This window comes from Dasypus novemcinctus, chromosome 5 (assembly GCF_030445035.2).
Source record: "Dasypus novemcinctus isolate mDasNov1 chromosome 5, mDasNov1.1.hap2, whole genome shotgun sequence".
In the NCBI taxonomy this organism is placed as follows: Eukaryota; Metazoa; Chordata; class Mammalia; order Cingulata; family Dasypodidae; genus Dasypus; species Dasypus novemcinctus.
The window spans coordinates 76,193,222-76,207,312 of NC_080677.1; the positions used below are offsets into that span (position 1 = coordinate 76,193,222).

At 37.8% G+C, this 14,091-nt stretch overlaps 1 protein-coding gene across 5 annotated transcripts in view; it reads left to right on the forward strand.

Moving 5' to 3' along the window:
• MAGI2 (membrane associated guanylate kinase, WW and PDZ domain containing 2) overlaps window positions 1-14,091 on the forward strand; it is a 1,419,055-nt gene that overhangs the window by 1,244,802 nt on the left and 160,162 nt on the right. For all 5 annotated transcript variants that reach the window (XM_058297943.2, XM_058297944.2, XM_071215009.1 and 2 more), the window contains one exon: window positions 14,013-14,044. In XM_058297943.2, coding sequence (XP_058153926.1) covers window positions 14,013-14,044 — 32 coding nt within the window. The remainder of the gene's footprint in view (window positions 1-14,012; window positions 14,045-14,091) is intronic.

Genomic DNA, 14,091 nt, shown 5'->3' on the forward strand with positions numbered 1-14,091 from the left:
GCTAATAATTGACGAATTCTCCCATTAACCATAGGTACTCCACACGCTGTGCATTTTGAAAGGTCAAGTCTATGGAAGAATTTATTTCATTTCATTTAAGATATGTTTCCCTCAGCTTCTGTAATGTTAATTTAAAAAAATAGTCTCCACTTTAAAGCAGGCTTAGCAAATACATGGTGCACATGCCACCCCTCTTCCCTCCCATTTCCGTGGCTGGGATCACTAATTAATAAAGATATGATTTCCTACTGAGCCCGTTGAGAATCCTCCTCAGCACAGCACTCCAGGCAGCCAGTTCACCAAAGCTGGCATGAGCGTTGACACACATTGGCCATCCCCACTTTAATGCCATGTTAACTCCTATGTTCCCAAAAATAATCACTGTAAGTACATGTTGGGGGTTGAATCATGTCCCCCACAAATACATGTTCCAGATTTAGTCACCAGCCCTGTGGGTGTGAACTCATTTGTAAATAGGATCTGTGAAGATGCCATTATTAGTTATGCTGTGGACTCATGTGTGAATAGGATCTCGCAAGATTCTCTTTAGAGGAGGCCAAGTTGAATTAGGGTGGCCCTTAATTCATGTGACTGGAGTCCTTATAATCAAAGGAAATTCAGACATAGTCAGGCAGTAGAAGTCAGAAGTCAGTGGAAATCCAAGGTGCAGGCACAAGGAGGGAGAGATTGCCAGGTAACTCCAGGAGAGATCAAGCTGTGTCAATACCTTAATATTGGACTTGCACCCTCCAAAACCCTGAGACATAAAGTTCCTTTTGTTCCAGCCAACCTTTGCTTGGCACTTGTCATAGCAGCCCTGGCAAACCAAGATAGTACTTATTTATTTAGGTATGGTTTCCTACTTCAGAAATGGTTTATCTGTTGTCTGTTAATTTCCCACTCCATGTCCTCCCAGCTCACTTGCATTCACAAGCAGCTATGGAAGAGTTTTCAGCAAACTGACAAAGCCCTGACCCAAACACCTGAGTGTCTTTCTCTGCCTGAGAACTTTTTCTAGTACTATACATGTTTCCTCAGCCTTAAGCGACCCTGAAATGCTAGCAAGTTCTCACCCCAGGAAAGCAATCCTCAACCAGTAAGGAGCAATCCTAACCCCCCAGTGGAGAAAGAGAATCAGAGACCTCCCCATTTTTAAGAGGGGGGATTCTCAACTCTGTCCCCCATAGTTTCTCAGACGTTCACAGGGAGCTTGAGCCCCATTTGCTAACAGCAATAATCTGGGTTCATTGGTATGCTTCCCTTCCCTGATTGCTTTCCCATTCCTCATTTGTGCTTCCTGGGGTCACCCAAGTCCTCATCTCATGGTCTATTTTTTGGAGAACCCAAACTAAAATAATCACCTTTTGTCTTCGTCAAATATAAAATATCAGTTCTAAACTGCAGCCATTAAAGTTCCTCCTGATCTAAAATGGCATGTGGATATACCATTATTAGAATCCTATTCCTTAGCAGTCATGATAGAGATAAATTTACCTTTTGAGTGAACTCAGACTGTCTTAGTGATTTGGTATTTCACAGTCCTCCCTGAAAATCTAAACCAGAGCAGATCAAGATCTTACAAACTTTGTTCCTCATTGTTTAGTCAGCCACAACAAAAGCAATGTATTATTCCACTAGAAGACAAGTGATTATAGCTCAGACTTCAGTTACAACTCTTGCATGAGGAGCATGTCAAGAGCAGTGACATGGGATTCCTATGAGTCATGAGTCATGAGTCATGAAAGGTGTGGGGTATAAATACTATGAAACCTAGGATAGCAAGAAGTGCATATGGCTATGTGACTTTATAAACCAGCATGCAAAAAACACCTTATACTTTAAATCAAGAAATAAAGATAGGACTTCTGAGAAGATAGAAGATTACAGAGATACAGGACTCACTTCTCTTCCAGAAAAATAGTTAGAAAACAGATAGAAATTGCCCACATTGACTGTTCTGGGGCTCAGGAGACCGGTGGAAGGTTGGACAGCACTCAGAAGAGAAAGGGGTGACTCGGTGGGGAGGATCCATGATTTAACTTGGGCCTCTGTGGCTTCTGGTGCCCAGCCCCCACCCTCAGAGTGGACAGCTTCTGGCCGTCTGGTCACTGGCTGACAGCTACAGATGGACAGTGCCTTGGGGGTCCACTTCCCCAGGAAAGGGGAGAGGGAGGGGTACAGCCTACTGCTGATCCAGCTTTTAACTAGTGATTTTGGTATGCTGTGTTCTGGGTCCCACCCTTCCCAGCCAGGCATGGCTGCACCATTACCTTCACCTGGGAGCAGGCAGAGAACTAAAGATAGCCTGCCTTCTCAAACAGTCTCCTTAGTGACCTGGACCAGCCCTTGCAGCACAGAGAGCAGTAGAAATTTCTTTCCTTCATGGGAACAGCAAGGGTGTGGCCAAGGGAGGAGAGAGGCTTCTGATTAGCAAGTCTGAACAGCTAGGCTTGTTTTCAATAGCCTTGACCTGAGCATAGTAAACCCTTTTGTGATTGATAGTGCATATGTAAGAAGGTTTTTCTCTGAAACAGAACAAATGTACATTAATGTTACAAATTGTGACAGTTTGAGATTATTTTATGAATACCAAAAAGAGAAAGATTATGTTTGTAAACTAATCTATTCCTCTGGGTATGACACCCTTTGATTATATTAAATTCAGTTGAGAGGTTTACTTTGATTAGGTTACTTGATAACATTGCTGTAGGGATTTTATTTTTTATTTACTTATTTATTTTGTAGGCAAGGGAGTAGAGTTTGTTAAGAAACAAGAAAACTAGAAAAAAGTACACACCCAAAGCATGGGTGCAAGTCATGCTACAGGGTGAGACTCAGGCATGGGGCCCCAAGGAAGGCCTTTTTAAAGCTTTCCTCCTCCCCTTTCTTAAGGTTGGGCGGGACCCCAGCTGTTTGTTGTTCTGATTGGCTCCTGTAGTGAAGCGTAACTCAGACTGAGTCCTCACCCCCTTGCTGGGTCTGATAAAAGCAGACACTCACTCAGACACAGGAAGAAAGAGCTCTGCCATTTTTATCCTGTCATGTGGCAGGCTCAAACATTTGAGGTCCCAGGGGGACATGAGCCATTTGCTTGATAGCGTGCATCTGAACGTGGAAGGACAGCAAAACAACCAAGAATGATTTAGGAGGGCTGGAAAGAAACAAGCCCCATGCCTACAGGACCACTTAATCACAAAGCCCCCAAGAGGCTAAGCCCAGAGAGTAGCTCAAGAGGAAAGAGTGAGCCCAAAGGGGAAGGCTGAAACCCCAGCAGGGATCAGCAGCCATCTTGCTTCACCAGGCGGCAACACGCCAGAATCAACCATAACTGACTTTGATGAGAAGGCATTCTGATGGTTCCTTGGTTTGGGCTTTTCATGGTCTTGAAATATAAGCTTTTACCCCAAATAAATCCCCTGTATAAAGCCAACAGACTTCTGGTACTTTTCATCCAAAGCCCTTTGGCAAACTAAACACAAATAATAATAGAGTAGTATTTGGGTAAAAAATATAACCAAAGCAAACTATGAACTGTAGGGTATAGCAGTATACTAATATTCCTCATCAATGATAAAATATATATATAAAAATATAAATAAATACAATAAATATAAATTTATAGAGGTAGAAATAGATTAGCAGGGGAAGGAGAGAGGGACTAGGAAGTTGATTGCAGTGATGAATGAACAACTCTGTGATTATACCAAATGCCGTGGATTGTACCCTTTAGATGGACTGAATAGTTTATGAATATATTTCAATAAAATTGATTTAAAAAAGAAAGATATAAAGAAAAAAGAGGGGAAAGAAACTTGTTTCTATCTCTAAGTTTTGTGATTTTGATTATTGGAAAAATCATTCTAGGTATAATCTTTTGAATATTTTTGTACTTTATCTCCACCAGCAGTGTGTAACTCATGCTGTTACAAGGAAACCATGGTCTGAAATGAAGATTGGGTTCAAGTCTCAGCTAGTTGAATTAGACAAAACAGGAAAAAATAAATGTTAGTTCTGCCTACATCCTGGACCTTAGTTTAAAAATATATGACACATATAGACCAAGATTACATCGTACATCAAAAGCCTTCAGAGAAAACAAGAGCAGGTACATTCACTATATTCTAAGAGGAATTAATTAAAACAAATTCACACTGAAGAGTATTCTAGAAATTCAAAAAATCACATAAAAGGATAAAGAAAGCATTACGTAATTATTCAAGAAGGAAAACAAAGTTTACATCATGCAAGTAAACAAAAATTGAGTGGATCTGGGCCTGTCGTCTGCACCACTGATTGCTGGTAAACAACAGAAAAATCTCATGGAGTTTGAAAGAAAGATATTGTGATCTAAGAATTCACTGATGAAACTGAAATTCAGTACAAGTATTACAGGTATTGCCCAAAAAAGATACCATCTGTGTAAGTTTTCTATTGCTGCCATTATAAATTACCACAAATTTAGGGGTTTAAAACAGCCCAAATTTATTATCTGACAGTGCTTTAAGTCAGAAATTCAACACAAGTCTCACTGGGCCAAAAGCAAGGTGTCAGTAGGGCTATATTACTTTCTGGGAGCTAAAGAGTAGACTCCATTTCCTTGTCTTTTCCAAGGAGTCCACCTGCATTCCTCAGCTTGTACTTCAAAGCCAGCAACAGAAGGTAGAGTCCTCACACTGTCCTCTGTCTCATTCTCTGCAGTTCTCCACTTTTAAGGATTCATGAGATTAGACGGGACCCTCCTGGAAAATCCAGGATAATCTCTCCATCTCAAGGTCTACAACCTCAATCACATCTGCAAAAGAATAACACATTCACAGATTCCTAGGATTAGGGCAAGACATCTTTCGGGGACCACTATTCTGCCTCTCAGACCATCAGTATACTCTTTCTGAAAATAATTATATGAGGACATACACTAAGGAATCAAAATCCAAAAAATGTGGAAGTAGTGGTATGCATTGTAACCCACTATATTGGTTAATCTAATCTCTGTATAACAGGTACAGGAAAATATAAAATTAGAAGCAATTCATGAAAGAATATTGGTAACTGTGTTAGTTTGAAGTCATGTTCTTAAAGCTGGTCTACTTTTGTCAGTGTGAACCTTATGTAGGTGGAAACTTTTGATTAGGTTACTTCAGTTAAGGGCCTTTTGATTACATTACTTTAATTAAGGCACAGCCCAGGGCAGATCTTAATCCTCCAACTGGAGTCTTTTTTAAACAGGATGAATATGGAGAGAGAGACAAAGAGAGAAAGGCACAGAAAATGAGAGAAAGCCATGGAAACCAGAAGCTGAAAGCAACAAATCCCGGAAGAGAAGGGAGAGACCTGCAGATGCTGCCACACCTGCCGTGTGACAGAGGAGTCCATGATCACTGGCAACAAGTCTTTAGAAAGAAAGCATCACCTGTTGATTCCTTGATTCTGACATTTTTCTCAGTGTTAAACCTGTAAGCTTTACACCTATAAATCTCCATTGTAAAAGCTAACCCATGTGAGGTATATTATATTTCAGCAACCTAGCAAACTAAAACAGTAGCATAATAATTATAAACTTGGGGTACCTAAAAAGAAAAGAAAAATAAAGTGAAGAGAGCACTGGTGAGTGAGGATAAAGTGGGCTACCATACTTGTTACCCAGGATCAGAAGAACTTAGTAGAAGATTCTAATGGAATGAAAACAGTCATTGGAAAAGATAAGCAAAACAAATCAAAATAAATTATAATCCGTAAAGCAAAAGGCATTTTAAAAGAGTGTAAAAGGAAGCTTAAAAAGAGCAGAAAACCTAAAATAACTAAGAAAGAAAATCATATGCATCTGTTATTAGAAGAGAGTAAATTGTTGAACACCCAGTTGAAAAGCAGACTGCCTATTTTGTGGAAAAAGAATTCAAGACCAAAGGCATTAAATGAAATAATGCACCACTTTCTCCCTGAAATCCTTCCTATTATTATCCTTATTTTGTTACAAATAAGGAATCCAAGGCTTAGTGAAGTTAGGAGATTTGTTCAAGTTTACCCAACTGTGATCCACTAGAAAACCTACAGTCCCATGTAGAGCCCAAGAGTAAATCAGGGTAGTATATCCTCTCTCATGTATACATAGACCACAAAAGCTAATGAGTGGTGGAGCTGGGTCTGGAACCCAGGTCAATTTTACCACAGATTCTGTGTGCAAAACCTACTGTACTGCCTCAGAATTTCTGTTTTCCTGTTTACATCTTTGCCTCATCCCTTGAAGCAAACATTTTAACAGGATTCCCACATACTCTCATTGACATTGCCCCTTTAGGCCACTGTGAGTAAATTCCTCCTCTTCAGCTTTACCCTAGCCCATGGGGCAGAACCTGGGGGATCTGCTCCAGCCTCTTTGGATTCCTCCTTCCCACTCAGTCAAGTCAATTCCTCCCCTTGCACTCTTAATCCCACCCTGCCTCATTGCTTCATGTAATGGTTCTACCAATTTCCTTCTGAATATTCAGACTCACTCTGTTTGGGTTCCTTCCCATCTGCATGTAAGTATGGTTATCCCACTTAAAGGAAATCGTCTTTTCTTCCTGTAACCACTGAAGCCCTCAGAATCCTGGCTCTTCGACTCCACAGCCATTTCTTAGTTCCACTTCCTCACTGCCCACTCATTCAGACCCACTGAAGTCTGATTTCCACCTCTCATGACAACTACACTGCTTCCACTGAGGCCATCCATGATCCTCCCATTTGACAAACCATTTAAAGTCTTATTTTAGAATCGTTTTTGTTCTTGAAACATTCTCTTTATTTGGCTCTCTTGCTATACAAGTTCCTTGCATGATTTTACATTTAACCTGACATTTGCATTCTGTCTCCAATCCTAGCTCCTCCACAATAGAATTAACTGCTATGGGATGTCTACGCCTGAATGTCCTAAAGGCACCACAAACTCATTTTGCCCATAACCTAACTCAATGGACTCAACTGAAGGAGATCTCTTTCTTGCCTTCCTTACCTCAGCTAATGACACGTCTTCCACCTAGTTTCCAAAGCTAGAAGTCATCCAGATTTCATCTTCTCTTTTATACCACACCCCCCCAGCACACCCTGCCCTATTAGTTGTCCTAAGTATCTTTTATCTCTTCCTTTCTGTCCTCTTCCCCCTTCACTACAGTTATTCATTCATTCACATATATATTTATCTACTATATACCAGGCAGTGTGCTAAGTACTGGGAATCCATTGTAAACAAAATAGATACGGTCCCTCCCTTAATGAAATTTATACTCTGATGGAGAGACAGACATTAAGCTAATAATTTCACAAATAATTGTAATTACATAAAAATAATTTCATAAATACAATACAAATACTGATGAGTGTAGTATAAAGGAAAACTGCAGGATGCAATGAGAGATTATAATAGGGAACCCTGATTTCAATGAAAGGTCAAGGGCAACTTCCCTGAGGAAGTGATTTTTAAGGTGACATATAAAGAAGGAGTCAAAGAACACTGTGTGAAGAGTCAGAAAGAACGAGCAAATGAAGGAACTTGTGCAAAGGCCCTGTGCTTAGAAAGGCCTGGCTTTGTCAAGGAACTCCAGTGAGTTTAGGGGAGTGACCCATGAGCTTGCTGGAGAGTAGATAGGGACCAATTTATGCAGGGCCTTGTAGATTGTTTTATCTTAAGTACTTTGAGAAACCATTGAAGGATTTTAAGCATGATCAGAATCCATAACATCAGCAAATTTGCTGTTGCTTCAGTTCAGGCAAGAGACAATAGTGGGTATGGATTATAATGGTGGCTGTGAGGATAGAAAGAAGTGGATTTTGGAGGTAGAGGTGATAAGGAAGTGAGGGAGTTAAAGGTGTGAAGACTTTCAGGTTGCTATCTTAAAAACTTGGAAGAGAAGATGACACCAGAATAGAACACACAAAAGAGATTTGAGAAGAAAGACCCAAAGTCCCCCTTTATCTGTGTTGAGTTTATGTGAAACACTTACAAGTAGTATTTACTTATAGGTTATTTAAAGTAACAAAGCAGAAATTTAATCTGCCTTAAATGATTTAAACATGTTTCTGGTTGGATTTCTTAACAAATATATTTAATGCTGCACAGTCATCACTAAAAAAACCCAAACTCTCAGAATTGGAATTTTCTATTTGCAAGTACTTCTATCTTTCCATCTTTCCTCTGCCAGTTATTTCCAGCTTGCCATACACCCAGCAGCAGCAGTCTCTCTTCATTGCCCTTGGTCTTGTTCAGAACATAAATAAAAAGACCTTTGTAGTTAATATTTTGTGTAAGCCTCACTTCACTCTGAGTTTTAGCCTCACTGACACAATTCTTCCATTTTCAATCCATTCTTTTATTCTCGCCGGTGGCTACTCACCTTGGCTGCTTTATTTTGAACAAATCCTTCATGTAGCTATTATCCTTTTGAGAAACTCATTGAGATTACTTGAAATGGTTAGATTGCTCTATCCACAAGGAACAAAGCCAGGAGGGGAAATGACCGTTTGAAAAAACAGCTTTATAGTGTTTATAAGAAAAACACTTTTCTTTTAAAGATGGTTTTAAGTAAATACAGGAGAAACATTTTAAAGCATTGCAGAAAAACCCTCAGAATCACCCCAGAAAAAGATTATCCAAATCGAAGACCACACCCAATTAGATTTTTGTTTTTCAGATTAAATGCTCTGCTTGGCTAAAACATGGAGGTGTGGTGCTCAAGGGTACTGCCTGCAGTAAATCGTCCATGTGCACTTAAGGGAGAAGTCATTTCTTAGCCTGGGTCCATTTCATTAAGAAAAATCGCCCTTTTACTGACTTCCAGTAGCTTAGAAAATTATGTAAAGGAACTGCAAGGTTTAACATATTTAATGAATTTTAATAAATACATGAATTCATTTTAAAAAAAAAATAGAAAAAAGTGGATAACATTGAATTAGTTTTCATGGAAATTATCTCATTACCCGGCTAACTTCAGTTACTGAAACCTGAATTTTTTGATGGAATGCTTAGGTCTAGTTGTCGGGCTGTGAGAAAACGGAAGGGTCTTTAAATTAAAGATTAACATTATTAGTGGTATTTTTCTCCCTCAAATTAGCTCTTAAATAAAGATTCAAAGAATCCCAGGGAGGTTTTCCCTCCCTTTGGGAAATATCTAAAGAACTATTTCCTCGATGGGAGCATTACTCAATCCATGAAATATTTTCAGAAATGTAGTGAGAACGTAAGTTTCCTTTATTGCTTACAATTCTTTATCAGAAATAATAACTTAAGAGGTAAAAAGGTCTGTGGCAGGTATCTGAGTGAGCTAACATCCATCCTCAGGGACTATGGGGAAAAAATTCTCTTAAATTCTTCTCTCACATTTATGCTATATGTACATACTTTTGTTCTCACTTTTCTCTTTTTTTTCTGTCTTCCTTCATTTTTAAGCAAAAACACAGGGGCTTTAATAGCCCAGGGCATGGAAATCCACATTGAAACAAGTCTTTATTTCAAGTGGTCCAGACTTCTTTTCAGTTGCATCAAGAAAGAAGGGAGAAATCGAAAGTGTTTCCCCAGCATCTCTATCATTTTTAGTAACCGTAAAACCCCTGTAAAATGCATGAAACTGCAACAATAATCTTCAAAACTGCAATCATATATTTTAGCAGGTATTTCAGTTGAAGGAGAAACCATTTCACAGTCTGCAAGTGGGAGTTCAGTATGTCAAGTGGAATTTAGAAGCATATTGAAAGACTTAATTCTGCTTGGAGAAATTCCTGGAAATACCAGGCAGTTATCTTGGCTTTATTCCAAATTGAAGATATCATGATGGGGTTCTCAAGTTGCTCTGCACTGAATTGGGGTAATTTTAAGAAAGGTCATCATCTTGTCACCCTGTGAGAGTAAATAATAGACCACTGATCAGACTGCTCATACATGCACACCAGAAAGGAACTCTCTCTTCAGAGCTACTGTAAATATATATCCATGTTCTTTCATAGTCATTTTGGGTATCATGTGTCAGGAAAGTAGGTTCTGAAAAGAACCCATCCCATTGGATGGTTACCAAAGGCATATGTAAATTGTTCCCTGTATAGTATTATCAGATTTAGCAAATAAAACAGGATACCTAGTTAAATTTGAATTTTAGGTAAAAACCATTTTTTTAAATATAAATATGTCCCATGCAATATGTGGGACATACTTATACTAAAAAATATTTCATTGTTATTTCTGGGCATACTGTGTTTTATTTGGCAACCCTATCCCCCAATAGTTGATTAAACTTTTATTTGGTTGACATGTAGAATTTAAATTAAACTTCAGGGAAGCAGTTTTGGCTCAAGTGATAGAGCTTCCGCCTACTATATGGAAGGACCTGGGTCCAGTCCCTGGGGCCTCCAGTGAAAAAGAAGAGAAAGCATAGTGAGCCAGTTCCCTTCGCAAGCAAGTCACACAGCAAGATGATCACGCATCAAAAGAGAGATGAGGGTAGAGTCAAGGTGAACGCAGCAGAAACCAGGACCTGAGGTGGTACAACTGACAGGGAGCCTCTTTCTCCATCAGAGGTCGCCAGGATCAAATCCCAGTGAATCCTAGAGGAGAAAAAATGAGAAGACAACACAGACAGCCAAAACAGCCGGGTGGGAGAAGGGGAAGGGAGGAAAATAGATAAATAAGTAAATTTTTTTTTTAATTAAAATAAATTACACTTCAGTACAAAGTTAGTGTTGTTTTCTTTTCTCTATCATGTGTTTCCGTTACTCTGTCTATCTCACTGTGCTTTTTGGTACAGAATTCTAAGTACATTTTAGTTTTATTTTGGTTCCAAAGAAGTCTTTGTGCTTTATGTTAAATGAATCTAAGGTTTTCCACTAGACACATCTATCTAAATTTTCCCATTTCTCTTACTTTTTCTTTTATGTGTGTACCATGTTTCATTTACCTTACAATCATCTTTCAGTTATCTTTTAACTCTAACTTGAGGTCCTTTACTATTGTTGTCTTAAGACTCAGGAGTAAATAAATATATTTGCGTGTATACGCACAGACACAAATACATACCAAGTTAAGAATAAAAGTCAGTAAATGAATGTCTCAGGAAACATGAGATGGCGGATGACATTTGACATTGTAAGAGACTTCAGGACCAGATGTAATGTATGACCTTTGATTAGATTTTAGTTCAGCAAAACTATCTACCAAAGACCTTTTTTTGAGAAATTTGAGGAAATTTGAGTATGGAAAGGGTATTAGGTATTAGGGAAGTATTGTTAGGTGGCGTTGTGGTTCTGCAGAAAGCCTCATGTTTGTAGAAGTTCGCTGGTGTTTAGGTGAGAAATATGCGATCTGCAACTCACTTTGAAATGGTTCAGAATAAAAACACAGCTCTGTTATCTATAAAGCAAATATGGCTTGGTGGTGTTGAATCTCGATGGTTCTGATTGGATCTAGGTGGTGCTGGTTGCACATTTAAAACATATACTTCTCTCTATGCTTGAAAAATGCCACAATAAAAGTTTTTTAAGTCAATGATTGATTGCTATGGAAAATATGGGTCAAGTCCTTTAAATAATTTTAATCCCACAGGAGAATACAATATATCATTTTATTCAGAAGGAGGAATAGAGGCTAGAAATGCCAAGGAAAGAGTTTTTACTATTATTTTAAAGAGAAAGCCCTTTTGCTATGAACTTGGTGTTGCAAAGATGAACTGCCTTTTCTCTTAAAAGCTTAGGAAAAAGTTGTTTATATCCCTGTCCTTGGTTTCCTTGAAGATCTGTGGCAAGAGGCCCCAAAATGAATAGTCTCAAAGAAATAAAAACAGTCACATTAGTCATTTATTTCTAAAGAAATCTATTCTGATACTACTTATTACTACCTAATATTACTTTGTAACAAGCTACTTCTTTTTGGCAATTACTAAGAAAGGGCAACTATTTCTTCAGAACCTAAAGCCCTTAGCAGTCCAAATCAGCCCTAGAAATGTTCCAGAAATGGCCATAATGGGAGCAGTAAAGAAGTCTTGGGTCATGCCAATGTTCTAAGGTCAGATTGAATGAAACAATCTTAAAAGAACGATGGTGAAAGGTGGTCAAATTAAACAACTCTCTGTTCTTGTCTGTTCTTAGCCAATCTCCCTCTTAGGCCATTTTGGTTCTGGCACCATGACTGGTAAGAGGTCAGATAATAATGCATTTTCTGTGAATAATGTACCATGTGGAGATGAGAGCTCCATAATAGCAGGAGCCATTTCAAATCAACTGTGTCAAAGTATAAGAAACTCCCAGCACCTATCAAATATAAAATAGAGAATTCCTGAAATCTGTCCTGGCATTCCAGAAGGAAGGAGACAACACAAAGAAAGTAGAGTAAATACTTGAATGTTTTGACATTGTGAGAATATATAAATGACATCTTTTCTCAAAAAGATTGTATACAACAGTAAATAAATGTTATCCTTCAATGACCGTAATGGTTAATTGGCCGATAGGTTTGAAAAATGTTTGCTTTTTAATTAGTAGTCAATTTGTTTTCATTGGCATTTTATAAAATTAGTAAAGAAGATAAATGTATTTGTTTATCTATTATTTTTATTGTAACCTATTTCCAAAGAAGATGTGGTTAAACCCTTATAGTTATAATTAAACCACACATTGAACAGAATTATTTTCATTGCTGGAAAGTGAAATAAGAATGTGTGAGGGACAAAGTCCGTTAGGTAAGGTGGTTATTACACTTGAGCATTAATTTAGCTCTGGTTTCCAAGGAAAACTGGGGAACATGATGGATTACATAGTTTTACTCTTCTCACAAAATGAATCATCCGTTTGTCACAACAGTGCATTGAAGTGCAATTAGTATTTTTATTTAAATTATTTATTTTTTGCCATGCCTGAGTTGAATTGCTTATGTGGCTAGGTAATTATATGTTCAGATTTCTGTAGATATTTCCTAGAAGTAGATTCAAATTTCCAACTGCTTCCATTTTGGACAAGTCCCAGTTTTAAAGGTGGTAAACATAGTGTGGCATGTTTCAGTATTTTGTCTTTTCTGGGCATTATATCAGAACAGGATATCACCTAACATCAACGTGAGCCAAAATAATGAAAGAGAGAAGATGGCATATGAAAATAAAATAATTTTGTTTTGGACCCTTCATTATGTTTTGGCTTGCTAAGGCCTCTACATGGCAGTGCTTTTTTCTTTTTACCCACTGTTTTTAAACTTCTTCTTACTGCTTTTTAAAAAATTGATACCACAGATTTAAAAAATGAAAGAAAAAAAGAAAAGGGAAATGAATCTATTCTTTGCTTTTAATTATTGCAGTGGTCCTTTGAATCACAGCAGGTTAGTCTAATCACACCATCTGTGATAATAGAACCCAAAAAGTTGAAAAATAACATGGATTTCACAATATATGATTCAATTAACAAACATTTTGAGCTTGTTCTTCATGGAAAACATGAGGTAACACTGCAGTTGAAGGATAATAAAGTATATATATCTGCTCTAGGGAATGTCTCAGTGGGAGATAAGTCATATAAAAAGTTATAAAGAATGTGTTACATAATATAGGTCTACATTATTTTTAAATTCAGGAATAATAAAGGCTTATTGATTGATTTTTAGCTACATAAAGCAGGTATGGAAAACAAGATTACTTCTTGTACTAAGAAAAGGTATTTGCTTTTTAGAATCTGAATTTCTCTGGGTTCTCTCTCTAACTAGAGCTGTGCAACAGAAATCCCTGAGGAATGCTCAGTCTTAGGCCTTGTAAACAGGCTGTTTGCTATATAATCCTTTCCCTCTTTGTGCCTCAGACTCTTTAGTGGCCAAATAAGGAAATGTTCTTAGAATTATTAGTATAATTCCAATGATATTATTTTAATTCCTTAAAGAAATTGACACAGACAGGCAGAATATTTTTGTTATTTAAGGTTTAATCATTTAAAGTGAAGTGTGATTAACAATATTAGGCTACCCATAAGCGGTAGTGTGATATATTTTCAAAGTTCAAATATTGTTTTCTTTATTACAGGTTTCTTTTCTCCATGGAAAACTCCAAAGCCTGTAAGTTGGAATTGTTATGCTCCTTTCTTTATTTCTAATTATTACTA